Consider the following 25,594-nt stretch of genomic DNA (forward strand, 5'->3'; position numbering starts at 1 on the left):
GCAGATGAAAGTGGAAACACCCAATGACGCAGAGGTTGATGGAACTTGTGTTGCGGAACGCGTTGGAGTGGAAGCCAAAGCTGGCCCGCAGTGCCCCGATGCAACGCCCATCCTAAGCACAAGAACTGCCATGAGCCTGATCAGCTGCACGTGTCAGCATGGCACGCCACGAAAGGACGAACCACGACGTCATCGTGGCTGCCGCATCGATAGCCAGCATCGATGAGGCTTTGTACCATCGCTGGATCGTTGCCTGCCACATCGTGACAGGCACCCGCATTACACATGCAGCCTGTGGCGGTTTATAACCGAATAATGCAAACGTGAGGCGGGCAATCCATCCCAATGCACCCCGTCACGGCCCGCACCCCAATAATGAATCCCCCGGCGTGTGCCACACTGACCGCTTCGCATAATGATACCGGCAGCGCGGCATTCCTGGGCTGCTGCGGTCACAGAGACGGGGCTGCCGTCGGCCCAATCCATGTTGAACGTAACAACTGGACCCTATCACCACAGATGGAAGAACCGGGTCAAGAAAGGCTCGTTTGCATTGTAAATGGGTTGATCGAGAGTGAGAGGGATCGGGGAGGTGTTGCTGTAGGCGTCTGGTTGGCAGTCGCCACCACCAAAAGCCGCAGCTTCCAGCTGTAAAACACACAACGGGTAGCAACGGTCAGAACGGTACGAAGGGCTCTGTTCGTTCTTTGCCATTCGAAGTAAAGCGACTCATGCGGGAGGAGCAATCACATCACATGCGGTCCGCAGGTAGTTACCCACCGCAGCCAGACGTTCCTCAAAGGTCGCGTTGATGAGCGTGTCAATCGTGTCGATCAACCTCGCTTCACGGCACGCAGCAATCTGCTCGTTGGTCGAAAAGAGCGATGCGTTTGTGCATTGGCAGCTCAAAGAGTCGATGGTTGTCGTCGTGAGCGTGGTCACAATGTCCATCACCGCTGGTTGAAGACCAGCGAGAAAGACAACCAGCACGGCCGCAACACTGCCCCATTCTTCCGTTCAGCAAAAAGAAATAAAGAAAAAAGCAACAGCTTTCAACACAACGAGAAACGAGAGCTTGCAAAAAGCCCACTCACATGCCAAAGCTTCACGATTGGAAGTTTTCACATCCAAGCATTATCATAATGTGAGAAAAGTGTAACACTGGTTGGATATTCGAAACACCCATTCTGCTCAGAGTTGGGTTTGAGAGAGACATGTGCGGGCATATGCCTCGCCACCAAACGCTCAAGGTTGACCATTCGATTGATGTGAAAGCAATGAACACCAACCAGCCATGGGGAGCGTCAGGGCAGAAGAACAGTTGTTGATGCAAGCGCAATCATGCGCTTTTATCAATAACAAATTGAATTTGATAAGCACAGGCAAGGGTCTGGTTGGCTTGAATGTAAACATCCATCGTACCAGACGCTACATCGGTGAGCGTCTGAAAGTGCAACATACCACTGTTCTGATAGATTGACAAAGTGATGGGACTATCATTGTGAACGAAGGTCGTGTTGATAAACGGCTCCATGCAGTCGAGAGGGTCACCATTCATCGGGCCAATCTTAAACACGTAATTAGCACTGGTAGCGAGATTAGCTTCAAACACGTCCGTTTCACCTTCACAGAGCGTGAGGTTATAAACGTATTGATTGAAGGTGAGAGGGATTGGAGAGGTGTTGCTGTAGGCGTCTGGTTGGCAGTCGCCACCACCAAAAGCCGCAGCTTCCAGCTGTAAAACACACACAGGGCGGTACCGGTCAGAATGCTACGAAGGGCTTGTGTTCTTTCTTTCTTCTTTTTTTTTTTTTTTTCAGCGGGCAGGGGGAAGCTTTGAAGCAAAGTGAAAAAAAACAATGGCAGGGGCGAGCACATCACATGCGGTCCGCAGGCAGTACCTACCGCAGCCAGACGTTCCTCAAAGGTCGCGTTGATGAGCGTGTCAATCGTGTCGATCAACCTCGCTTCACGGCACGCAGCAATCTGCTCGTTGGTCGAAAAGAGCGATGCGTTTGTGCATTGGCAGCTCAAAGAGTCGATGGTTGTCGTCGTGAGCGTGGTCACAATGTCCATCACCGCTGGCTGAAGACCAGCGAGAAAGACGACCAGCACGGCCGCAATGGCCAACCTCCACTGCCCCATTATCCTGTTCAGCAAAAAGACTCACATGTGAATCAAGAAGCAACAGCTCTCGACGAGAGAGAGCTCAACACACACACACACACACACACCACTCACGACTTCAACGTTCAACACACACAGTACAAATCCAAAAGCCCACTCACCAGCCAATGCAAACCTTTATGAGCATTAGACACCTTCTACCTCACTTAAATGCGATGGTACTGAAGTGTTTTTCCGACTTAAATGGAATTTCTGACAATTTTCACATTTAAGTCGCCCCCAAAAACCTCGTGAAATCCAGAAAACTGGAGTTTTCTTTGTTCTCGCCACTTTTTGGAAGTGACTTAATGGGAATTGCAATTCAAATTCCTATTAAGTCGAGTCTTGTCATAAATGGCATCGCCTAACATGAATTCAGGCATCGGAGTGCCCCACAATGTTGCTCTACCGCAGGTCGAATGTGCCTTGTTTGGTTTTCTCGATTCAACTCGTGGGAGGTGCTCTTCGGTACTGGTAGCCGTCCTCATCACTGAGACGCAAACGCCCAAGTTGGTCCAAATTTCTTTTAAAATCACAGAAAAGTTCTTAAATTTCCATTAAAGTTTTTAAATTTCCATTTAACTCAGCGTTACATCTTCAATTTGTATGTTAAAACCGTCAAAGTGTAATACTTGTCGCACTAACTTAAAAGTGCTGCTAAAGTCACCCCCATTAAGTCGGGTAGAAGGTGTCTAATATTATTTACAATAAATGTCAGTATTTTTAGGACACTCGAGGTCTAATGTCATGATTGGCCACAGTAAGAGTTTTCCCCTAAACCAAGTGAAACAAAGTGGTGGGTAAGCTTTTTTTTTGGTCCGTTGTGCTGACCATGCCTGTGACGATTGGTGGACCATCGATGTGCACCGTGTGAGTCGTGTCAGAGCTGAATATTGAAGGGCCTACGAGTCATGAGCAGCCCAATACAGTATGCCTGACCCGAAGCACCTTTTGCAGCCATTTCGCACAACCTCTGCCTCCTCTTCGCCACCCGCGATCCTTTTCATCCTTGACAACACCTCAGAATTGGCTTGGGGGTCAAAACAAGCGTTTCGGGAGGCTACCGCTACCACTTGTCATTCATAGTGAAAGACTTGGTCACACTTTGGGCGATGTTGCAATCACACCTTTTGAGCCAAGCACCTTCTGAGACTGTTGACAACAATAACCCTCCAATCCTCTACAAAAGCTAACGTTGTAATTCTTACGATAAATACAATAACCCCGTTTGGAAACCCAATAGCAACATCAACAGCTTGTCTTGCTCCCTCTGACGAGGGAGCACAAACCCCCTCTGCCACGCCCACGCCACCCACCTCTGGCTTTCCTGCCTTTTCAACCCCCTCTCTCTGCCAATCCGTTTAATATCCTCCTATACACCAACCCCCAAGCCCCCTCCCTCTCTGAAAGAGAACCACCCTGCGCTCCCTTTCTCTGCGCCCTTTTCTTGTTTTGGTCTCTTTCGAGTGTTAGAGAATCAGAGACGATGTTGTTCATCTGCACACGCTCAGAGGAAGTGATTTTTGTCGTTCACACTTGTTAAATTTGATCACCAAACCCCTTTGGTGCCAGAGGTACACCCACGACCCGAGCCAAATTCAGAGATATAGTGATGGCTCAAAAGCCACTTGCTTGACTGTTTTTATTTTTTTTCAACAGTGAGTGTTGGCGCGATCTCGGATCGGGTCCGGCATCGCTTGAAGTCAGGTCCTGCCAGTGACTTGCACTGCCCCGAAGCTGCTTCGTGCCTCTTTTCCTTTTCTACAACGCGTTGGTGAAACATCAGGTACGCGGGCATGGACTTGTTCTTGTTCTGTGCGCGTCAGCCTCAAATCCTGGCTCACTCATGTTTGGCACGCGCCAACAGGCTTGTCGATACATCAATCGACATCATGTCCAAGGCCCTTTTGGGGCTGCTGCTGCTTCTGGCAGTGAGCGCCATCCCGACTCGAGGTCAGACTGCTCAGCAACTTGCGGCTGAACGGGCTGCCATTGTCACGCAAGATGGCTCGGATCTCGTCATGCACGCCAAGGCTGTCCAGGTTCGTGTGTGTGTGTGTGTGTGTGTGTGTGTGTGTGTGTGTGTGTGTGTGTGTGCTGTGTATGTGTCTGTGTGCTGTGTGCTGTCATTCGCTGAATATCGCCTTCAACAAGCCGCAACAGATACGCGCCAGCAGCCAGCCACACGACTCCTGCTCAATTTTCTCCAACTATTTCTGTATAGATGCAATCTCCCGATGTCGTCGTAGCCGTGACTGGGCAGAACATCGATGTCGAGGCAACCACCTGGAATGCCAATGCCTCCCATGTCCAAGTCAACGCCTCACGTGCCATCGTCTTTGGCGATGGCGCCACGGGCCTCACCATGGCTGCCGGCAGTGCCACCCTTGTGGCCAGCGCTGACCTCAGCCTCAACGCCACTCATTCCTCCGGCCTCCAATTTGATGCCCAGCATGCTGTCATCTTGGACACTCAGAATGCTGTGACCATGCGCACCAACGGCGACACCCAGTTTCAGGTGTCGGGCGACGCCACCTTGGAAGCCGCTGCCGTGCGAGTACATGCCACCTCCTTGGAGCTTGAAGGCAGCGACAACTCTGCCTTGACCCTTGACGACGCGGGCAATCTTCACCTCAATGCCAACAACCTACAAGTGGGTCAAGGCACCGAAGCTGACGTACAAGTCCAAGCTGCGACGCTTCAGCTCGCCGGCGACAACGATAACAAACGCCTCCGACTGAACCAAGACACCGTTGAGTTTCACTCCAACTCGGGCATCACCCTTCGCGCTGGCGCTGCCACCCTCGACGTCGACGCCACTGCCAAGGTCGGTCCTCCCCGTCTCGCCATTCACCCAATCCCACTGCCCTTTGCTTTTGGTAAAACCATCGACGGCAGCCTCATTCGCCGGTGAGATCATGCCTCACCAATCCCGGCATGTCTTATCTCCTTGCGCTCCAGCTTTTGGCCGACCTCGTGCAGCAAGTGGCCAGTCTCAAATCAGAGTACAATGACATGACCGATACCTTTGACGATCTCACCCTGAAGCACGAACAGGAAGCCAGCCTCTTGCGCGCCGACACCAACCACATCTCCCAAGAGGTTTCACAGGAAGCTTCCCAGGTTGACGTGCAGATGGATCAAGTCGAGAGCCAAGTCGAATCCATTGCTGTCGGTGCCTCGACCGAGGTCAATGTTCTCGTCTCCCAGCTCAACTCGGACATTGACACTGCCGAGTCCAACGTTGATGCTCTCGAAGCCTTGCATTCCCAGCTCACGGAAACATTGGGCACTGACCAAACCTCCCTCCGTCAAAGTCTCAGTCAGCTCGAAAGTGCCGATCTCGTTGAGCTACAAGGCGTCGTTCAGGTTAGCCCGCCGCCTTCTACTGAGACGCTTGTAAAGCTAAAACTTGACCGTACCGCTCGCGCCGCTTTGCCTACACAGCCCCGACTCACGCTTTGAACAATGCTTTTTGTGCCCCCACCCTTCCTTTCTCTCTCTCTCTCTCTCTCTCTCTCTCTCTCTCTCTCTCTCTCTCTCTCTCTCTCTCTCTCTCTCTCTCGCTCTCTTGTCCATTAGGACGCATCCAGTCTTTCCCAAGCCGTCAATCAAGACTTCAACTTGTTGGAAACACGCCTTTCCGCCCTCGACGCTGGGGCCAGCATCGACGTCTCGGCGTTGGCCAAGAGCCTTGATGATTCCGGATCTGTTCTGGACACGGTGGAGGACCAAATGGCTTCCGTTGAAACATACGTGGCAGCTCAAGTTGATGTGGCTGACTCCCGGCTTGACCCTATCGAAGCTCACGTCAATGTTGTGGATGATGCCGTGGATTCCGTTCGGGACCGTGTCAATGCCTTGAACGCCCGTCGTCAAAGCGTAAGTTGACAACTTGAGGCGCCACGCTTGACACGAAAACTGAATCTGTCACTCATGCGTGCCCGCGCTATTTAGCTGGAGACGGCCTTTGATGATCTGGAGGTTGTCGATGAACAAAGCTTGAGTCAAATCTCGGTATGTCGGTTTCTTCTCTTGGTACTCGTGACGGCTCTAGTCCAGCCCGATGAAATCATGCCTTGTTTTAATCGGCTTGCTTGAAGACACAAATGAGCACAATGGAGAAGGATCTGCAGCCCTTCAAGGACAGCGCTTCCTTTTGGTCGGATGAGGCCTTGGAGTATCAATTGGAGGCAACTTCAAAGACGACCAATGCCAATCTTGGTAAATCCAACTGTTCCTCCCGTCAATCTGCGCGCTCTACCATCAGAACCCACAGAGTCCCTTCAATCTCATGGGGCATATTGGTCCTAGGATCGACCTGTGCTAGCCATGGCCTCTACCTCTTGTGTGGTGCTCCATACCATACTTCAACACCTTATGGCCTCGTTACGGTGAGTCAGCTCCCTGTCACAGATCGATGCGTCGTCGACAAAATGCCGCCTGTTTATCACGTTTGTTTGTCGGTTTTTTCTCATAAATTGCAATTTTTTTTCCTCATGGCCCTGTCCCGTTTTAGGTTTGGAAGCTGAATGAGACCAGCAGAGAAATGTATCATCTTGAAGACATCAAACTCAAGTCCTCCGGCAACTCTTTCAATAACCCCTCCTCTACCCCTTATTTTGGAGCAAGTGTGGACTTTGATGGCAAGACCCTCATTGTGGGTGCGCCCTATGACTACCATGCGTCCTACGGCTACACGGGCAGCGGTCGTATCTACGTCTTTGAGCTGGACGAAACAACCGACAAATTCGGGTACGCAAGATGCGCCACGACAAGCCACCAACTGCTCACATACCATGGCTTCTAAACACCGACTCACGTGTGGGCTGTTGAATGCAGGGACCCCATTGGCGTCATTTCCGGCACCCAAGCACGCTCCTCTTCATATTGCGGAAGCAGTGTTAAGCTTGTGGAGTCCAACGTTTTCGTCTTTGCATGTGCCTACGATTACTATGCCTCCGCTTATGCTGGGTACGACCACTTGCGAGCTGCATGTTGCCCACTATAAATGAAATCTGGCGCTCGCCTTTCAACCTCACAAAACCCCGCTGGCGCGTGCTCCAATATTGTCTTGAGATAGAACTGTTCAACAATTCCGCTTCACCAAGAGTGGATCTTCTGTAATCTTTACCTACCTAGGTCTTGGCTACCCCGGCGTTCGTGACGTACGTCAAGACTACGTCCGATCCCAACTGTCGAATCTTTTTCTTGCCCGATGCTCATGCTGACTCGTGCATATGTGCAGAGTGGCGAGTATCTTGGCAACTACAATGGTGATTGGCGCCGCACGATGGGCTTTGCAGCCGCTGGCTCGGTTGTCGCTGCAGGCACTCCATATGCTGATTCCTATGGCGTAAGTCGAGTGAATTTGAATAACTTTTTGGGGGATTGCTAATGGGTGCACGACTCACAGACAACTGCTTCTCATTACAGACCAACGATGGCATGGTCAACCTTTTCCTGCGTCGGGCGAGCTCATTGTCTTACGTCAGAGTGATCCCGACACCCTGTGCAGCAGTCTCGTACGTTGTCCATGCCTACTTGTCACTGGCCGCATCCCTGACTCTCCTCTCACACATGCGCCTCGGTTTTGCCAAATACTATGGTTATCCAGATCGTGTTACTTTGGCGGTAGCCTGGCCCTTAGTGGTGACGGTCTCACTTTGGCTGTGAGCGGCGAACGCGCACACGTAAGCCTACCGCCGATCGGCAATTCGAGGGATATTTCCCTTCTCTGCTTTGACATTCCAACCTGATACCTGATTTTTTTCGGGGCGCCTGCAGTCAACAGCCTTGTCGTACAGCGGCATCGTTTACATTTATCGCCTCACCGTGTCCACGTCCACTATCACATACTCTTCCGCGACCATTGTACGTTGACGTAACACTTGCACAACTGTGAGCAAGGCACGATCTGACATGGCTGTGCCTGCACAGATTGAATCGCCGTCCCCGGTTTCCTATGGGTACTTTGGCACCAATGTGTTCCTTTCTGCGAATGGCCTGAAACTTCTGGTCACAGCGCGCGGTAAGCTCGCCTGAAAATTGTGCTTGACCGTGCGGTGTGACTTATTCTTCAACAAGAACACGCCATCTGATGCGCTAATTTTTGGCTGTTCTAGCGGAGGGCACCGGTACCCTCCACGCCTTCCAGCGCAGCAGCACATCAGACACATTCAATCAGGAATACAGCTGGATACCAGAGAACTGTACGTACCCAGTGCTTGAAGGCAAAATGTTCAAATAGATGAACGTGCGGCTGGTCAGCGGCCCCTCAAATACCGCGGTGGCCTGTGCCTTTGTTCTACGTAGCTGGAGGCACAGCGGGCTACGGTGTCACGATGACCGGCAATTTCACCGCCATGGGTTGTCCTTTCGCTGATCCTACAAGCTGTAAGTCATTAACCGCGCTCCAGGACCACGCTTGCTTCTTCTTTTTCTCTTCTTTTTTTTTTTCTTTCTCATCGCACCATCCGCCGGTCCAGATTCCAACGCAGGACGCGTCGCGGTGCGAATTCCCATCGATCATTTTCCTCGCGTCTCCGCATAAGCGGACCACACATGTGGTTGTGCTTTTGCAGCGAAGCGTCACGACCTTTCCTCTTATGCGGGATTTGTCAATTGAATACAAGCGCACACCAATTCATTTACAGCTCATTTTGTCCCGTGGATTGCAACACGAGCCAGTCAGCCCGAGGGTCCGCCACCCTCCTCATCCTCAAACCATAATAAATTTTCTTCTGTGAGTGGAATAATGGTGAACGAAATCAAAAACAATTTCTTGTGTCTTGTGGTTGTGTGATCGACCACGCGCTTCTGCGCGAAAAACGATTTCGAGCATGGCGGAGCAGCGAAAAAAGGGCAGACATGCCTTCAAGACAGAGCGAGAGGATCATTGTGAGACGCCCTTTGAGGCGTACAAAGACATTGCTCCACTCCTGCACCAGGTGGCTGGCATGCTGGGGAAGAATGCGGATGAGGTCCAACTCTACGAGTATGTTGCCGCCGGCTCGAGTTGCTCCGCCGCGTGCGCATCTTGTCCAGCCATTCACGTTGAATCCTCTTCTTGTGCAAATCAAACCTGGCCGTCGCGCAGTCCCTACTATTGTGCTGGTACAACGAAGAAGCATTTGGCGCGTCTTGGATTCCCCAACGTCTACAATGAGAACGTGGACTTTTACGAGGTACGTCAGCAAACCCTGCATAATTCTCTCTCGCTCTCTCTCTCTCGCTCTCTCCCTCTCTTGCTCTCTCCAGCCTCTGCAGATATCCGTGGTCACATCATCACCGTGGTGCCTGGTGGGGTAGGCTGTACGCTCGGAGCAAACGCCAGCCTATGACATTCTCATCACCAACCCACCCTTTTCCAACACTCACGTCAATCACATCAAGCGTTTGATGCGCTTCGTGGCCAACTCTGGCAAACCCTTTTTTATCCTGCAGCCCAATTACGTTTATACCAAGCCGTACTATCAAGAGGTCCGAGCCGCCCCAATGCCTTTGCCAAGCGTGCACAAGCCCCGCCAACCCTTTTGCTCTGTTTCCTCTCACCGCATCTCCTCTGACGATCGTGATCCAGCTGATTGTTCAGGACCCGGCAGTGCAGCATGCCGTGGTTACACCCAGCCACCGATATGCGTTCGTCACCCCCGAGGGCTTTCGTGGCCCCTCCAGCGAAGGGGCCACAAAGACGTCACCGTTTTGGTGCTTATGGTACTGCGGCCTGACTCCGTTCCGCGACGAAGTCATCCAATGGTGCGTGTCCCAGCCCTTGGCTTTGCATTTCCGCCCGCATGCACACCAGACTAACAATGCAATGAGACTCCACAGATAAATGCTTTTGTGCCCAGGTCAAGAGTATCTCATTGCTCATGACTCTTGCTCAGGTTTTGTGAGAGTGGCAAAGTGGACATGCCCGGTTGCCGCCTCAAAATTAATACGTCACGCATGCCTGATAAGTTGGTCGCCTTGCCAGCCTCTTTCACCCCCTTGCTTTTGCGCGACCGCTTCTGTCTGGTCAGCTCATGCACTCCATACCTGCTTCAGGTATAAAGACAGCCACGATGACACGCGCCGCCGACTTCGAAAGAAACAGCGAGAGGCTCAGCGGCGCCGACACCATCGTGGACGCGCCATTCCGCGACGCAGCTACATGACAGCCGCTGCTCTTCAAGACCAAACGCAGTAAAAGCTGATGAGCTTTTCTGTTTCGCACAAGGTGTCTGAGACACAAGTGATAGGTGATCGTTGTTCGCCCTTAACAAACCAAACTTGACAAGTGAATTGATGTGAGAGCCACTTCAAACCAGGTCCCTTGACCACATGAACTTGATGAAACAGCCGCGTGATAATCAGCATGACCCGCCATTGGAGACATGAGGCATTGTTCATCGTCGAAGGGCGTGGCACAGAAAAATAAAATTGGTGTAAACATGATTCCAACACGTGTTGACATGATAGGGAGCGCACTCTTGTTAGAGTGCAGCTGCAAGCCAGCCGTCCTTGGCCAGCCACACGCACGCGTGCCGGCTCCTCAGCTCTACTCTTCTTCTTCCTCTTCCTCCTCTTCTCCTGCTGGAAATTGATGTCGCGCTTTGCGCTGCATGAGCTCTGCTTGCATCACCTGCGGACCATCCGGTCAAACAAAGGGGTAAGCAAGAACAAAAAAAAAAAAAAAAAAAAAAGACCGCGCACGCCAATCGCTTTAAAAGATTCCAGCATACCTCATCTTGATAGAAGCGATTGGTATTGAAGCGCGCCACGAGATTGGCCAGCTTGGCCATGTTTTCAGTGGCTGCTGTTTGAGTGAGTTGAGCGAGCAGATGGGACATCTATTCAAGTGTCCATGCACACAACATTAGACGCAGCGCGTTTGCGGTTACTATGCACGAGCAGCAATCACAGCAGACGGCACCGAGGCTACGCACATGTTCCAAAAACTTGGTTTGCAATTTGCGAACATTTTCCATCTGAACGTCATCCGAGGGCTGCTGGACCACGTGGCTTGTCTTGATCAACCGCAAGCTGGCAGCACGGATCCATCGCTACGGCCACATGCATCACACGCGTCTGTCATTTGAGCAAAGAGGTATTTTCCACACCAACTCGTGCAAACAACCAATGACATGGTGTGACAGGCGCTGATCTCAAAGCGACACACCTCCATATAGTCACGGAAGAGTTGACACAATTTCAGAAGCTTGCTTACACTCTGCATTGATTGGACAAAGCAATGTCAGACAGGCCGGACCATCTGCAACGGTCTGAATCGCCCTTTTCACGTCACGCACCTTGAGCAACGCTGGCGCTGTCAGCAAGCACTCTTTGAGGCACGAGTCCAAAAAGTCATTGTGCATGTGGCACATCTCGTCCAATGAACTAGCCGTTCGCAACTGCTCCATAAATATGCGGTGGTTCTGCTCAAGAACCTGCGGTGTGCCATACAAGTTGATCGCCCATTTGAGCACGGCAATCAGAGACAACGACGTTTTGTGCAAAGGATCCATTGTGTTGATGCCTGCTCTTGAAGCAAGAGAAGGCCACGCGCATACCTCGACTGATAGGTAAAACTGCAAGTTGTGTACAAAGTTTAGCATTTGCAGGCGAAGGGCGTAGGCTGTGCTCAGCCTATAACCAGCGAGATTGCGTCCGTGAGCAAATGACTTCCCCGGTGCAACCACGCACCCTAGGCTTGACGCCCCCATGTGTGTGCAACGACCCTTGACTGAGTATACCCACCAAGGTAGATGATGGGCGCGAAGCTGTGGCGTTGTGAAAGAGTAGCTTGCCGATAGATCTGTCTCAATGACCTTTATGTAAAACAGATGGCGAAATACAATCTGGTATTTTCTCAGCAGCTGCAACAACAGCGACCGCGACGGACAAATGAGGTCAACAAGGCTGCGTGTCGGTTGAGTATGGGCTTGGAGTGTGCTTCGACGGTGTCATCTGACCTTGCGGCCCAGGGCCAAGGAAACGGGCCAGGGCGGGTGGTAGTCGATGTAAAAGGCCTCAAAGGCTGCTGTTGGTCCTTCGGCCTCACTGTCAAAATCTGCCTCTGCTAAGCTCAGGAAGGATGTCTGCGAAGCCTGGGAGAAGCAAGGGGTGCAGGAGACATGATATGAAAGGAGTATTTGATCTGGCCACGCGAGGACAGCCAGCAAGAAACCAGGCGATGATGGGGCTTGAGTGGCTCACGTTTTGCGCGGAAATCTTCATAATCCGGAAGAGTTCGCTGACGAGGTTGGTGGAGGCGAAGCGACATGAAAAGTCATCGCGGAAAGCTGCAAAACGCTCGGTACTTGTTCGCTGTGCCAAATCCAGTAGAGTTGAGGTACGTTCCACGGACACATGCTCCGTTGTTTTGCGCAGCTCCTCTATTTTCAGCGCAAGAAGCAAAGAAGGTGGTGAAGGAAATTTGAGAAGAAAAAAAAAAAAAAAAAAAAGAGCCGTGGTGAGAAAAGAGATGCTCAGCGGGTGGCATCGCAAGACGCTTGGACCCTCACCGTGTGCGCAGTCCCAGAAATGGATAAACAAGTCGCCGTTGGTCATGAAGAAGTAGTCTCGCAAGCGCAAGAGCCGTTCAGCCAAGGCGCCTTGCTCGAACATGAGAGACACGGCCAGCTGACTGGCCCGCAGACTGCGCTGCGTTAGAATGGTGCTCAAAATTGTAGTTTCGGGGGCATAGGACAGATCTTCTGCCGGGAGCGGCAGGGTCTCGTCACGGCGGGCACTGTGGACCACGTTGAGGCACTTTCCGATCGTCAGAATGTCGTCTGCCAACTGGCAAGGCGCGTGCGAATGAGGCATTCAAAAGTGAGTGCACAGTTGCTTGATGATAACGGCCCCAAAGAGGCAAAGGACAATCCCGGCCGGATACCAGCGGGGACGACGAACGTCAGTCAGAAAGATGGGAACGCGATCGCGATTGAGGCTGTATTTTTTGCTCCAGTAAAAGTCACTGTAGGCTGGCGAGGCGATGACGCGACCGGTTGACTCGCGAGCCTCTTGCACCATAAACTCCTCGCTGGGATCCTCAATGGCGCCAGTGGAGATCCAACGAGAGAGGCATGCAAAGTAGGGACGAGCCGTCTGGGATGCGTTTGCGTCGATGAGCACACGAGACCGAATACAGATGCGATGGAGACCCGTCGGCGTGCGTACCTCAGCAGTGATCCCCTGAAGCGTTATCTTGGTTACATCGTCACCGGTGGCGGCCGCGCAGGCCATGTGCAATGCGCTTAGGGTGTCAGCGCCGCGGCATCCCTCCTATGTGTGCACATGGACGCCAGACAGGACATGAGAGCTTGCATAAAACTTGGAGAATTGTCATGAGAATGGCAGATTGTAGATGCGAGGAAGGAAAACTCGGATGAAACAGTCGAAGCACAGATATGCCTGTGCACACGCTGTGGGTGGACGAATGGGTAGAGACCTGAAGGAGGCGGAGCGCAAGTTGGCCAAGCACGCGGAAAATGGCGACCGAGGGATATAGGTGGAACCAAAGGGTTTGCAAGGACAGCTGTCCCTGCGCGTGTTGATGCTCGAGCTGGGCTACAAGGACCAGGTAGTCGCGGTTAAAACGCTGCAACGCTCCGGACAAAGCCTGATTGGTGGCACCCTGTTGGAAGCGTCCAAACTCTTAAAGAGGGGGAGAGCGAGAGTGAGAGAGACGGAAACAGGATACCAAAGAGCCCCATCCGTCAAGGTTAGGGCTTGGAGTGTTTCTTCGGGCGAGGCAGCCTCACCATCAATCAGTCGCCCAATGTAATTATAGTCTTGGCACACGGTCAAGATCTTGCTGGTAAGCTCGCGCAAGGCAGCGTCTGGGTCAAGTTGCGACGGTTGTTAGGTGGCCACCAATGAGGCAGGCAGGTAAGCAAGCCGCTGTCAGCACGGGGACGAAGATGTGGGGGCCAACCTGTAATCTGGTCAAGAGAAAAATCTCGTTCGAGATATAGATTCTCGCTCTGCTCCTCTGCAAAGGAGGATCGAATGTAGCGGCCCTCAACGCCGAGCAGGAGGAACAGGAGATCGTCGACCAGGGCCAGCTCCTGAAGCTCTCGAGAGAGCTCATTCAGTGGGGTTGCCTGAGCAACCGTGCATGGTGAGTGTTGACGCTTTGAGTGGACGTGGAGGACAGAGGCCAAGAACAAACCGGGGTCTTGGCGACGAGTTTGATGGTTGAGAAGGCCGTGGTGTGAAATGGGCGCGAGCGCAGCCAGCTCGAGTCTGGAGGAAGAGCTACAAGGCAACACGATCGCAGAAACATGTCAAGTTTTTGTGAGCAAAACGTAAAATATCACAGTCAGTCCGACTGCCGCTCGGCGAGCCAAGCCAAAAGAGGACATCCGTACCAGCTGGCACTTGAGCTAATGGGTGACCAAGGGAGGTGTCGGCCGACTTGGCTTGTTCGGTTTGCTTGAAGCGGGCCAAGCGCTCACGGATCTGTCAGAAATGGGTTCATCAGGTAGGGCGCCATGCATGTTGGTTGGAGGCGCAGGCGAGGATGTAAAGACATGGCGGATTACCTGGTCGATATCGATGGGCCCACTGGCATTGGTCTCGTGGGTTGGCGGTTGGGCGTCTGAGCCAGAGGGGGCGGAGGGAGGTACTCGATCACTGAGGGCATGGTAGAGATGTTGATTTTGGCGCAAGTGTCCAAGGACGGCTAGAAAGCCATCGGCCTCGGCCGCACTAGACATGGACAAAGCGTCCACATGACAGTGGAGTCAGCTGCAGGTGATTGGGGAGGACTACAAATCGATGGGTAAGGGTGGGCGACGTATGATGCGTACTGCTGGGCCGAAAGATGTTGTGCAGCTGATTTAAACTCGTCATGTTGAGGGTTGTTCTCCAGCAACAAGGCCCGAGCTTGCTCAGCCACGGCCTATGACCATGGCCAATGGCGTCGGGTGCGATGAGTAAGTTGTATAAACTTGCCAGTTTTGATGACCCTGGATAAACGGACGGATTGATCGGGATGGGGGCCGCTCGGCAGCAAGATTCATGACAAAGCTAACCTGAACATTTGCAGCGTCCCGCGTCGCCTGGCCCTGAGCTAGGATGGCGACGAGGTCGGGTGCTGCCTCGGACCCAGCGCTAGAGCGGGCAGGCGAAGAGGGAGACATCAGAGTGGGGTGTCAGACACTGGGTAAAGTGGGGGGAGAAGCCAAGAGAGGGGGAAGAAGACAGCGGCGGGTTTGTGTTTCATTCTACCTAGCCAGCTCTACCAGACGGGCAACCAGGTGGTGCTGCGTAAACTCGGCCATGGTCACGGAGCCAGACCGACAAGGTCGTCAAACTCCGCCGCGTCTAAGCCGATGGATCACAGCAAGGAAGTCAGTCGTCCCCCAGACAAGCACCAACCCCACACCCTCAAAACTCCCTAATCTTCACCACCCCCCGCCACGCCTTTACACTAACCCTGCCCCCAGCCCGCCCTTCCCCGTCCAGCCGCTAGCCGGGTGCCCTCACCTGCCGCCGTCCGATCTCTCTCTCTCTCTCTCTCTCAAAAAAAAAAAAAAAATACTCCAACCGTTACAAATTCAACGGCACAAGACGTACAGACGTGGAGCTGCTCTCTCTCTCTCTCTCTCTCTCTCTCTCTCTCTCTCTCTTTTCTCTCTGGATTTGCTTTTGGATTACCTTAGGTAAGACCAGCTTCTTGACCCCCTGAAAGGAGAGCAAGCACAATAAAAGTATTTTACTTACCATTGGTTTGCTGTCATACACGTGGTAGCATCTTTCCCCGTCTCTCTCTCTCTCTCTCTCTCTCTCTCTCTCTCTCTCTCAACCAATAATTCATTCTCTTCTCTCTCTCTCTCTCTCTCTCTCTCTCTCTCTCTCTCTCTCTCTGAGCGCATTTATCTTGTGACGACGAGAGGTGAGGGAGCGCGGGCTCCTGAGGGACTGGGCATGTCAAAGAGGTGGATCGTGTGTTTGATCCGCAGCGCTCGGCTCTGTTGTGGTGGGGGTGGGCCTTGATCATGACGGTGCTCACGCTGGCTTTTTCTGGTGTCTTCATGGGTGTCACGACATAGGAGGAGGGCCTGCTGAGTTTCAAGCAAGCCACCGGCGCCATGGGGATCCTGGATCGGATTGCGGAGATTGAGGCGGAGATGAACCGCACTCAGAAGAACAAGGCCACAGAACATCACCTGGGCCTTTTGAAGGCGCGCATTGCCAAGCTGCGGGCCCAACTCATTGCTGATAGCGAGACCACGGGCCCCAAGGGCGAGGGATTTGAAGTGAGCAAGGCGGGCGATGCGCGCGGTACGCATGTCATGCTCATGTGGTGTCGGAGGTCTCACATCGCGCTTTGGTCGCCGTCTCAACCCGGCTCATCTCCTCTGTGTGTCCCCCTAATGCATGCTCGGCTCTCTGCAGTTGTCATGATTGGCTTCCCGTCTGTTGGCAAGGTTTGTTCACGCCTTGGCTGTTGCTTATGCTTTTATATCCTTCATTTCTGCCTTCATCTCCCTCATTCCTGCCCTCGTCACGTGCAACCCTCCGCCCTCATCCGTCTTTCCATTGACCTGCAGTCGACTCTCCTCACATCCATGACCAAAACCGAGTCAAACTCTGCCTCCTACGAGTTTACGACCCTCACTTGTATCCCTGGCGTTCTCGAGGTTTGTGCCCCTGAGCCATATTCTGCCTCGTCATCGCCCCTCTCCATCCCCCCCTCTCCAGCAAGTCAACCTTGCCTCGACCTGAGCCTCCCGCTTCTGCTCCCCTTTTAGTACTCGGGCTCGCGCATTCAGTTGCTCGATCTTCCTGGTATCATCGAAGGTGCCGCGCAAGGCAAGGGCCGTGGTAAACAGGTGCGAATGTGTCACGTCAACCCTAGCCCCCACCCTGTCACCGCTCACCTTTGGAACCGGAACAATAGGTCATTGCGGTGGCCCGAACCGCAGACTTGGTATTGATGATGCTTGATTGCACCAAGGGCGAAAAGCAAAAGTGCGAATGAATCTTCTGCCTCCCACACCTCGATGCCTTGACGGCTTGAAAGCCACCTCACGATCGCGTTTTTGTCCACAGGGAGCTTTTGACCAAGGAACTCGAATCATGCGGCATTCGCCTCAACCAAAAGCCCCCCAACATTTATTACAAGGTGTTTGCACGCCCTACCACTGCTGCACAAGCCGTCGCACCCTGACTAACCTCACATCGCAATCGCGCTGCTATGTGCCCTGACTGCTCCCTTTGCTCCCGTGGCCTTGCTTCAGCCCAAAAAGGCTGGCGGTGTCTCTTTCAACGCTACCTGCAAGCTGACCAAGGTGGATGAGCGCATGGTAAAGATGGTGCTGCACGAGTACAAGATTCACCACGCCGAAATTCTTTTTCGCGAGGACTGCACCACTGGTTTGTCAAGCTCTGCTGTAACTTCTCTTCCCTCGCAGGATTGCCAGCACGTTTGGCCGCCCTCACGGTGTGCAATGGGTTCACAGAACAACTGATCGATGTCATTGTGGGCAACCGCGTCTATCTCAACTGCCTGTACTGCTACAACAAGATTGATCTGGTCTCTCTGGAAGAATGCTCCCGCCTTGCCCATCTTCCACACTCGGTTGTTGCCAGGTTCGGCCCTCAGCCTCGCTTCTCTGCCCAGACCATTCACCCCTCAACGTATCTTTCCATCTCACTCCTCAACGTATCTTTCCATCTCACTGGCTCGCTTCAATAGCTCGGCCCTCAAGCTCAACTTCCCTTACCTAAAGGATATGATTTGGGAGTACTTGGCGCTTGTTCGCGTGTACACCAAGAAAAAAGGCCGTGCGTGTTTAGCGTTGCTTTTGTCGTTTGCCCCCGCTTTCCCTCTCTGCTGGAGCGTTTCTCCATCCAATCCTTTCTCAACGTCACTTGCCGCGCCGGCTTTCTTTCATCGATCAACAGAGTTCCCGGACCTGTCAGAGCCTCTGGTGCTGCGTGGTGGGTGCACCGTTCGCGACGCTTGCGCCGCGCTGCATCGGACCCTCGCGGATCAAGTCAAGTCAGCTCTTGTTTGGGTGAGTTATTTCGTCCCTGTTTTCATTCCACCCTCTGAGTCTTTTCAAGCTGCCTTGCGTGCGCTGCTTGTGCCCCTCCTACACCGTCCTTCCGATGCCATGATTCCAACTGAATGTTTTGTTGCCAATCATGTGACAGGGCACGAGCACCAAGCATGACCCCCAGAAAGTGGGATTAGCGCACCTGCTTGAAGATGAGGACGTTCTTCAAGTCATCAAGAAATAGAGTTTTGCTCTTTCCTTCTTCCTCTTACGTTTTCTATTTTTCCATGTGGCTTTGCTTTTTTTTGAGCATCAGCTCTTGCCGCTTGCTCCTGATTGTGTGTCAAGCTGTACACCGCGAGGATCTCGGTCACCAAGTGACGATCACACCTCAAAAATCGACCTCTTTTTTTTTTCCTTTTTCTTTCTTTTTTTTTTTTTTTTTTTTTTTTTCTCTTCCATTTGAGAGCTGAGGTGATTTTAAACAACCTTGGTTGGCTGGGCTCATGAAAGATTTTGAAATCATGTTTAGTGCACCGATATTCAGCGGCAATTTCTTAGACTTTGATTTGCTTCCTAAACTCAATGCCAAGGCGACAGATTCCAGCTCAAGGCCTGGCCTTTAGAGGATACTGCTTTTCAAACTTGGCGCAAAACGGGCTTTACCAAGTGGCTATAGCTGCTGCACAGCATCGAGTAGCTTGGCAAAGGTTGCATGCTGCTCGTCCTTGGTCTGCTCTAGCTGCTTAACCCGCTCATCACGGGCCGCCAGGACATGCTGAAAGTATTGCTTTGCCTTTTCCGTGTTGTCGTTGCGAGCTGCCATGGCCTTTTTGTGAAGCCAGGTGATCAACATGCCGACACCATGACCCGAAGCAGCACGGCGCCCAGATCTTGGCACAACCATGCCCAGCACCAAGAGTGGAAAGCGACCCTTGTCACGAGCCATCGCTCGCTGACTCTCGTCCAGCTGTGGCGGAGTGGTTGAATCAGCTACGTGCAAGAAGAAAAAAAAAAGATGACGATGGGCCGAGGGCGCGTGAGTCTCTGCTGGTAGCGAAATGGAGGGGAAGGCTATGGAGTGCATCTGTCGGGCCAGGAACGTACGGGGCATGCCAGGCACATAAAGCTCTTCCCGGATCAAGGCCAACTCCAAGACCTCAACCATGCCGCTGACCATGCTGTTCATTTCATGGACGTACGCCGCCCCCTACATCGTGGTGATTGCAGTGACGACAAGAAGAGGAAAAAACAAATTCATGACCAAGGATAAAAGCCATGAGCACTTGTGAAGATTTATAGGCTGTCAACACCTGCTCGCGAGAACTCACACTTGTGTCCACTTGCTCGGTCAGGGCTTGCCGGAAGCTCGCACTCAAGGCAGTCCAGCGCTCAATGATATCGTTCTCCTCGGCAATGAGCTGCTCCAGCTCGGCACGACGGTTGGGGTGGCTCAGCGCAGGCTTGAGCAGCACCACCACTTGCTGATAACGCTGGCTAAGATCGGCGAGCGTTTGCTCGAGTTCAGCTGTTGTGTTTTGCAGCAAGCGGCGATGGTTGTCCAAATTCGCCACGGTGATGCCTTCGAAGATTGCTGCTGCACCGCTCGACATGACGGCAGTGGCAGACTCAACGGCATTGATGAGCTCCTGCGCCGAGGCAATGCGGAACTCGGCTGCTCGCTTGTTGACCATGTTCAAGTCCATTTGAATATTATCCATAAAAGATTGAATGGTTTCCTTGATTTGGTTTGGTCGCAGTGTGTGCTTGGCATGGCTACAAAAGTCAAATTGATGAGTGAGATCACGCTCTAAGGGCCATGAGCACCAATCCACTCGTGCGCCGACCGAAAAGAAGGCAAAAGAGATCGCGGGGACAAGGGTGATGAAGAGATTGTCTCGTACCCGCGCTCATAGTAGGGCGTGGCTGCCTGCAAGACATCCTCGCGACAGGCGGTACGAAGTTGCGTAATGTGGAACAGAAAAGTGCCCGTTGGGTAGGACGGCCATTCCTCGACCATGAGACGCATGCCACGCAGGGCAACCGGCAGCGTGTTGCTAACATTGGCAAGAACAACAGCGTTGGAAAAGGGATACGTCGTGTCAGCAAGAGCAATGTGTGGTTTTTTTTGGAATCAAGCCACATGTCGCACAACTTACTTGAGAGGGCCGCGAGGAGGCAGTTTGCCCGCTTTGGCAGCGCTGCGTGACGAGCTTCGAGGGGGCATAGCCGAGTGACGGCCTGTAGAAACTCGACCAGAATTTTGCCCGGCTGTATTCTTCGTTGCCGTCGATGGTCGATGGTCTCCGATCGAGGTATGAGGAGCGCCCGGCAAAATGCAGTCGAGATACTTGGAACGCTCCAGAATGAGTGACGAAACAATTCGAGTCTTCTCAAACAACAGTCGAGCAGAAGGCGGATCTTCCAGGCTGAGCTCGCGCAGCGCCTCCGCCTCCTCCAGCAGCTGTGATGGCACACATTGGCGTGGGTTTGGCGTCAAAGAGCGTGCTCACAGAGACGCACAGGATTGACCGTGCCTGCAGCTTCTGTTTGCCTTTGAAATTACCCTTACCTTTTGGTGTCGTGCGTTGCTGTGGTTGATCTCCGATTGCACGCGTACCTGGGAAGCGAAAAGAGGGCAGCGAGCCAGGTCAATGAGACCCAACGCCACGAGCGACAAGACGTCACCAGAGCCTCTGTGAAAAACGGTTCACGCACGCCTGCAACACTTGACTGACCTTGTACGAATTCATGATACGCTTGGTATCATCCAAGAGCTTGACATCGCGCGAGTGCACGTTGTACAGGGAGTAAAACTCATCAATGGCAACTTGAGCTGCCTCGAGGTAGCGCCCCTCCAGGACTATATTGTAAATGCGCACCAACCAAGAGTAAGATGCGGACCAACACTCAAAAAGCTGAACATGCATGTTGGCGTGTAATAAACGCACCATCTAAATCCTCCAAAACAACTCCCTCTAGTGCGTCAATCTTCGAGAAGAGCTGGTCAATGACCAGCTTGTATTGGCTAATTTCGGCGGCGCTGAAATTACCCTTCTCCGTAAAAGTGCGGAAGGAGGCTCGAAAGTGTGCATTGCGCTCCCGAAACAAGCGCACGCGATCATCAATAGACTGCGCGACACGGCGATAACACGAGGACCCCATGAGTCGATGGCCCCTCCTCAAGCCGTTGAGTTCGGGGAGGTGCAAGGTCACGCACCTTGCGATAAGTGATGAGCGCCGTGCGCACGGAGCGCACGTAGTCCTCGTGCGCTTGGCGCGTATCCCCGTGAAGCAGAACTAAACGGCCCGTGCTGCCCTGTTGAGCCAGATTATCGATAGCAGCGCGAGTGTATGCCACAAATTGCTCAGCTTGATCTGATAAGTCAGCCTGCTGTTGCAAAAATCTGCAATGTGGGAAAAATGGCGTTAGCGTGCGAGGCCGCGGGAAAGAAAAGTACGCAGAGCGGGTTTGCCTTTCTGCTTTGTCTCACCGGTCGCGCTCCTTGTCCAAGTCGCTCTCAAGATTCTGCGTATGCGCCACAACGTGCTGCTGATGCAGCGTCAGCTCGGCGGAGCGCAGATTACGCACGTCTTGAGCGATTCGCTGTCAAAAGCATTGCAAGAGCGACGTGAGGTATTTTCTCGAGAGTCAATTGCGACAGAAGACAATGGTGCTTTCTTTCAGATAGACCAAGAGTACCTACCTCACGGCGTGCAGCGTGGACGGCAACGTGCATCTTGTTTTCAATCTCCAGCTCACGAGTCTTTTCCGAGATGTACTATGATTGCGCAAGAGGTCAGCCACACACACGCGTGAGAAGAAGCGGATGAGCTGGTACCGCGACGCGGAGCTGCCAAGGTCGGGTAGTTACCTGCTCGGTGCGATGATTGATGGACTTGAAACGATCCTGAACTCGCTCCACCCACATTTGACAAACTTGGCGCCAAATCTAAACAGAACCATGGAGCAAGACGAGATCAACAGACGAGCACCACTGGGCAGGATGGGGCTTATTCGGAACGCCAAAGATGGCTGAGCCGAAACCACTTTCATAGAGCAAAGAAGCACAACCCGCCGACCACCAAATAATCAAAACAAAAAGAATGACGCGTCATGCCACAAAACACCGCCAAGTGTTTGGAACGGCGAGGGAGAAATAAAATTAAAACAAAGCCGAGCAGCTGCACAACACGCACCTCTTCAATTGCATCTTCGGGGAGTAGAAGCTGGTGGCAAACACCATCCACGCTGGCGTTGAGGTTGATCCAAAAGGGAGTGACCTCCACAGGACGGGCACTGGGACCCTGGGCATCCGGGATGGCGTCTACCTCCTTGCGCAGATCAGCGGCAATGTCCCAGCGGCGGGACAGGAGCTCAAAGCGTTCATCCCCCACGTCGATGACCACGGCATTGCTAAAGGCAGCGGGTGGTACACCAGGTGGGAGCGGGCTGAGCTTGAGGGTGGCGGTCACCTCGTTTCGATACGCTTGCAGAATTTGTTTGACCGGCAGCTCGATTTGAGCGGGCGTCTTGGCTGACTTGACGCCCGCATCCATAATGAGAGTTTCAATCTTATCGAGCAGAATCTAACGGTCGAGGAGATATCATGAGGGTGAAGGCGATGGGCCGGGCCTTGCAAGGAGCGTTATTGGCCCGCAAAAACATGCAATTTCCTCTGCATACATACCGTGACGGTGGAGTGGGCACGCAAAAGTTCTTCGTTGGATCCCGCCTGACGAACAAGGTCAATGTGGTCGTTCAGAGTGTCTTCAAGCGGGCCGCGGGCATGCTCCAGTTGATCCGCTTGCTGACGCAGGTTGGTGAGAATGTCCTCCTGGGCCTGCCGAAAGTCAATGTCAGTGTGGCGCTGCAGACCCTCGAGACGCTCCAGAATCTTGAGCAGGCTGTGTGTTTGCGTGGTGATGGCACCCTGGGTTCGAATGAGGCGCTGTTGCACGTCGGACGCCCAATCGCGAACGCGGCCTTGCTGCTCGAGGATGAGGGGCATGCAAGCGCCTTCAAGAACTTGGACGGCTTCATCCATGTCGACGGCATAGTGTTGCTCGACCATGTGGGTTTGTGCTGCCTGAAGACGAGCGAAGCATTCGTCATCGAGCTGATCGAGGACGCGTTCCAAGTCGTCAGTGGCCGTTTTGTGGCACTCGACCAGCGCATCCTGGGCCTCGCGCAAGGCCAGGGAGGCGTCGGAAGCCGAAAGGCTATTGAGCCTGTTGAGAACGTTGAGGAGATTGTGATAAATGCCTGTCTGTTCCTGCCGGAGGCGGTCGATGCAGGCCGGGACACCCTCGCTGAGTGGCTTTGGGTTGGTGCATTCGAGGCTGAGCTGGTCGGCAATGCGACCTTGGTGCTGGGCGCGCCAATCGGCCTCGAGGAGCTGCCAATTATGCTGCAGAGCAAACTCGCGTCGAACCTCATGGGCCAGGAAGCGAGCCTCCAGGTCCGCGAGGTCGTGTTGATTGCTCAAGAGTTCTTGGTTGATGCGCAAGGCGTGCTCAAACGCCCATGCCTCAATGTCAGCGGGGAGGAGATGCGCAATCGAGCTAATGAGCTTGACATGGTGGTGCAGCAGGCGCTGCAGCTGCACCCCCCTCTCCTTCTCAATGTCTCGAAGATCTTGCAAAGCACGGCGAATGTCAGCCTTCCGCTGGTTCGTAAGCCGGCCCATGTCGGCGCGCACCCGCTGAAGACGGGCATAGTCAGCCTCAAGGATTTCGTTGGTGAGCAGCTGCAACTGTTCTCGGGAAGAAGCTTCATCCCGGGCCAGGTCGTGCTGAAGCGTCTGAACGGCGCGCTGGAGGTTGGCTGTTTGTTGATCCTGCATGCGGGCGAGTTCGGCAAAAAACTGTTGCTCGGCCACTCGATGGCGCTCCAGACGAGTACGCCGCAGCTGCTCTTCTAGTGGGAGCGAGCGCGGGTCTCGAGATGAAGTAGCACGGCGGTCATCGGCGTCGGATGGTTGTGCGCCAACGACCTGACCACGGGGTGTGGGTAGCACATCGTCTGGCAGGGTAGCGAGATCATCGCGCAGATCTTCCGTGGTTGCGGGAGGAGGAAAGTAATGGGCTTCCTCGCCGGTCGCAACATCTTGGCTCGAGTTGAGGTCAGCGACTGAGGTGGCGTCGGTATCGTCAACGGACCTATGCATGAGCCATTGGTTTGTTGAGCAAGACGACAATGTGGGATCCGTGAATCAGGGTACATGTGTGTGTGCGTGTGTGTGTGTGTGTGTGTGTGTGTGTGTGTGTGTGTGTGTGTGTGTGTGTGTGTGCGAGGGGGGGGGGATCCAGTGCAAAAAGGCGTATTTGGTCGCTTGCACGACGCAAAGGTAGAGGGCGACAAGCTTACGGGCGTTGAAAGCGAGTTTTGCGGAGCATGGTCGTGCCGGCCATGGCCTGGTGAGAGGGCAGACGTCGACTCGGCGCAACCGGAGTGCGTTTTTGACGATGTTCCTGCAGTGAGGTCATCAGTCGCGTCTGCGCCGTCATGCTGAGCTCGGCGGCCATGGTTGCGGTGGCAACCCGTGAGCAGACACAGCGGCTATGTTCCCCTCGACTTGATAAAGCAAGTGAGCGGCGAAATTGCCCTGGCGTTATCAGAGGGAAGGTGTGCCCGAGACAAGTGAAAAACTTTGGGGTTTACGCCATTGCGCTCACGCCATCAGATCAAAAAAAAACAAGCTCCGGGGAGGGGGGTCGGAAGGAGCCGAGCGGGACCGAGTCCCGACGTGGGCGGCGTGATCAGGCTTGTCCTCGCACTGCTGACGCGATTGATGGACAGCCAAAATCAAGATTGCTCGCCGCTCCGCGTTCTGTGTCCCATGGCAATCACAGGCAGACACCGGAAGCGCATGAGTCATGGCACGGTCAAGCCCCACATACATTCCTCTACAACCTTGCACCTCAAATACCCCAGCGACCTCAGCATCGATACCACTGATCCCCCTCCGTTCCCACTGATCCCATCCCCCTCCCCCTCCCCGTCCCCGTCCCAGCTCCAGCCCCAGCTCCAGCTCCAGCTCTGCCACAACGAGCGCCGCTCTCTCTCTCACGTTTTCGCAGCCATACACTCGTTGCCAAGTCTCTAACCTTTAGAAGTTGAAAATAAAGGGGTTTATTATCAAGTGTGCTCATTGATACACTTTCGAATATTCGTTGACAACCAGCACTCTGTGCGTGTGTCTGTCTCTCTCTCTCTCTCTCAAACTCTCAAACTCTCAAACTCTCAAACTCTCTCTCTCAAACTCTCTCTCTCAAACTCTCTCTCTCAAACTCTCTCTCTCAAACTCTCTCTCTCAAACTCTCTCTCTCAAACTCTCTCTCTCAAACTCTCTCTCTCAAACTCTCTCTCTCAAACTCTCTCTCTCACTCTCTCTCTCTCTCTCTCTCTCTCTCTCTCTCTCTCTCTC

General features: G+C 53.3%; 6 protein-coding genes across 6 annotated transcripts in view; 3 read left to right on the forward strand and 3 right to left on the reverse strand.

The window, feature by feature from the left end:
• The window catches only part of MONBRDRAFT_32607 (uncharacterized protein), a gene marked incomplete at both ends in the record, with an annotated part of 3,105 nt that extends 960 nt beyond the window's left edge, over window positions 1–2,145 (reverse strand). Inside the window, 5 exons of the mRNA XM_001746348.1 lie at window positions 183–292; window positions 405–507; window positions 781–956; window positions 1,462–1,735; window positions 1,906–2,145. Of these exons, the coding sequence (XP_001746400.1) occupies window positions 183–292; window positions 405–507; window positions 781–956; window positions 1,462–1,735; window positions 1,906–2,145 (903 nt within the window). The remainder of the gene's footprint in view (window positions 1–182; window positions 293–404; window positions 508–780; window positions 957–1,461; window positions 1,736–1,905) is intronic.
• Window positions 2,146–4,058: 1,913 nt separating this feature from the next.
• Window positions 4,059–9,978, forward strand: MONBRDRAFT_25858 (uncharacterized protein; the record flags this gene model as incomplete). The annotated part of the gene is made up of 23 exons (XM_001746232.1): window positions 4,059–4,208; window positions 4,391–4,993; window positions 5,128–5,402; window positions 5,614–5,739; window positions 5,760–6,048; window positions 6,124–6,183; window positions 6,270–6,390; window positions 6,481–6,560; window positions 6,686–6,921; window positions 7,009–7,140; window positions 7,250–7,334; window positions 7,415–7,522; window positions 7,603–7,691; window positions 7,784–7,859; window positions 7,954–8,040; window positions 8,107–8,197; window positions 8,292–8,378; window positions 8,482–8,562; window positions 8,655–8,677; window positions 8,751–8,867; window positions 9,021–9,163; window positions 9,266–9,353; window positions 9,478–9,978. 23 exons carry the CDS (start codon window positions 4,059–4,061, stop codon window positions 9,976–9,978), a joined length of 3,648 nt encoding a protein of 1,215 aa, XP_001746284.1.
• Window positions 9,979–10,573: 595 nt separating this feature from the next.
• Window positions 10,574–14,873, reverse strand: MONBRDRAFT_32608 (uncharacterized protein; the record flags this gene model as incomplete). Its single annotated transcript, XM_001746349.1, has 18 exons — window positions 10,574–10,792; window positions 10,893–11,000; window positions 11,097–11,213; window positions 11,330–11,380; window positions 11,460–11,597; window positions 11,721–11,796; window positions 11,908–12,026; window positions 12,123–12,257; window positions 12,367–12,545; window positions 12,675–12,951; window positions 13,066–13,260; window positions 13,333–13,437; window positions 13,727–13,809; window positions 13,917–13,994; window positions 14,090–14,258; window positions 14,327–14,412; window positions 14,526–14,616; window positions 14,700–14,873. The coding sequence occupies 18 exons, from the start codon at window positions 14,871–14,873 to the stop codon at window positions 10,709–10,711; spliced, it is 2,265 nt and encodes a 754-aa protein (XP_001746401.1). The 3' UTR covers window positions 10,574–10,708.
• A 565-nt stretch (window positions 14,874–15,438) lies between these two features.
• Window positions 15,439–16,054, forward strand: MONBRDRAFT_25860 (uncharacterized protein; the record flags this gene model as incomplete). The annotated part of the gene is made up of 3 exons (XM_001746233.1): window positions 15,439–15,509; window positions 15,730–15,821; window positions 15,911–16,054. Coding segments are annotated over 3 exons (307 nt in total), but the record flags the coding sequence as incomplete, so codon positions are not given.
• A 162-nt stretch (window positions 16,055–16,216) lies between these two features.
• MONBRDRAFT_35181 (uncharacterized protein) lies at window positions 16,217–18,581 on the forward strand. Its single transcript, XM_001746234.1, has 11 exons — window positions 16,217–16,443; window positions 16,558–16,589; window positions 16,713–16,802; window positions 16,914–16,994; window positions 17,063–17,133; window positions 17,215–17,287; window positions 17,403–17,538; window positions 17,625–17,754; window positions 17,861–17,949; window positions 18,070–18,182; window positions 18,322–18,581. Exons 1-11 carry the CDS (start codon window positions 16,251–16,253, stop codon window positions 18,406–18,408), a joined length of 1,095 nt encoding a protein of 364 aa, XP_001746286.1. The 5' UTR covers window positions 16,217–16,250; the 3' UTR covers window positions 18,409–18,581.
• A 131-nt stretch (window positions 18,582–18,712) lies between these two features.
• MONBRDRAFT_32610 (uncharacterized protein) lies at window positions 18,713–24,010 on the reverse strand (the record flags this gene model as incomplete). Its single annotated transcript, XM_001746350.1, has 14 exons — window positions 18,713–19,157; window positions 19,272–19,374; window positions 19,496–19,940; window positions 20,069–20,221; window positions 20,324–20,628; window positions 20,737–20,784; window positions 20,903–21,027; window positions 21,116–21,296; window positions 21,385–21,571; window positions 21,659–21,771; window positions 21,872–21,946; window positions 22,040–22,117; window positions 22,365–22,754; window positions 22,856–24,010. The coding sequence occupies 14 exons, from the start codon at window positions 24,008–24,010 to the stop codon at window positions 18,838–18,840; spliced, it is 3,678 nt and encodes a 1,225-aa protein (XP_001746402.1). The 3' UTR covers window positions 18,713–18,837.
• Window positions 24,011–25,594: the final 1,584 nt, after the last annotated feature.

The sequence above is a fragment of the Monosiga brevicollis genome, genomic scaffold, assembly GCF_000002865.3.
Source record: "Monosiga brevicollis MX1 MONBRscaffold_12 genomic scaffold, whole genome shotgun sequence".
NCBI lineage: Eukaryota > Choanoflagellata > Craspedida > Salpingoecidae > Monosiga > Monosiga brevicollis.

Coding starts and splice junctions, on each gene's coding strand:
- MONBRDRAFT_35181 (XM_001746234.1), top strand. CDS start 16,251: ATGGGGATCCTGGATCGGATTGCGGAGATTGAGGCGGAGATGAACCGC. Junction 16,995..17,062: donor GCAAGGGCCGTGGTAAACAG/GTGCGAATGTGT, acceptor CCGGAACAATAG/GTCATTGCGGTGGCCCGAAC. Junction 17,539..17,624: donor TCGCGAGGACTGCACCACTG/GTTTGTCAAGCT, acceptor ATGGGTTCACAG/AACAACTGATCGATGTCATT.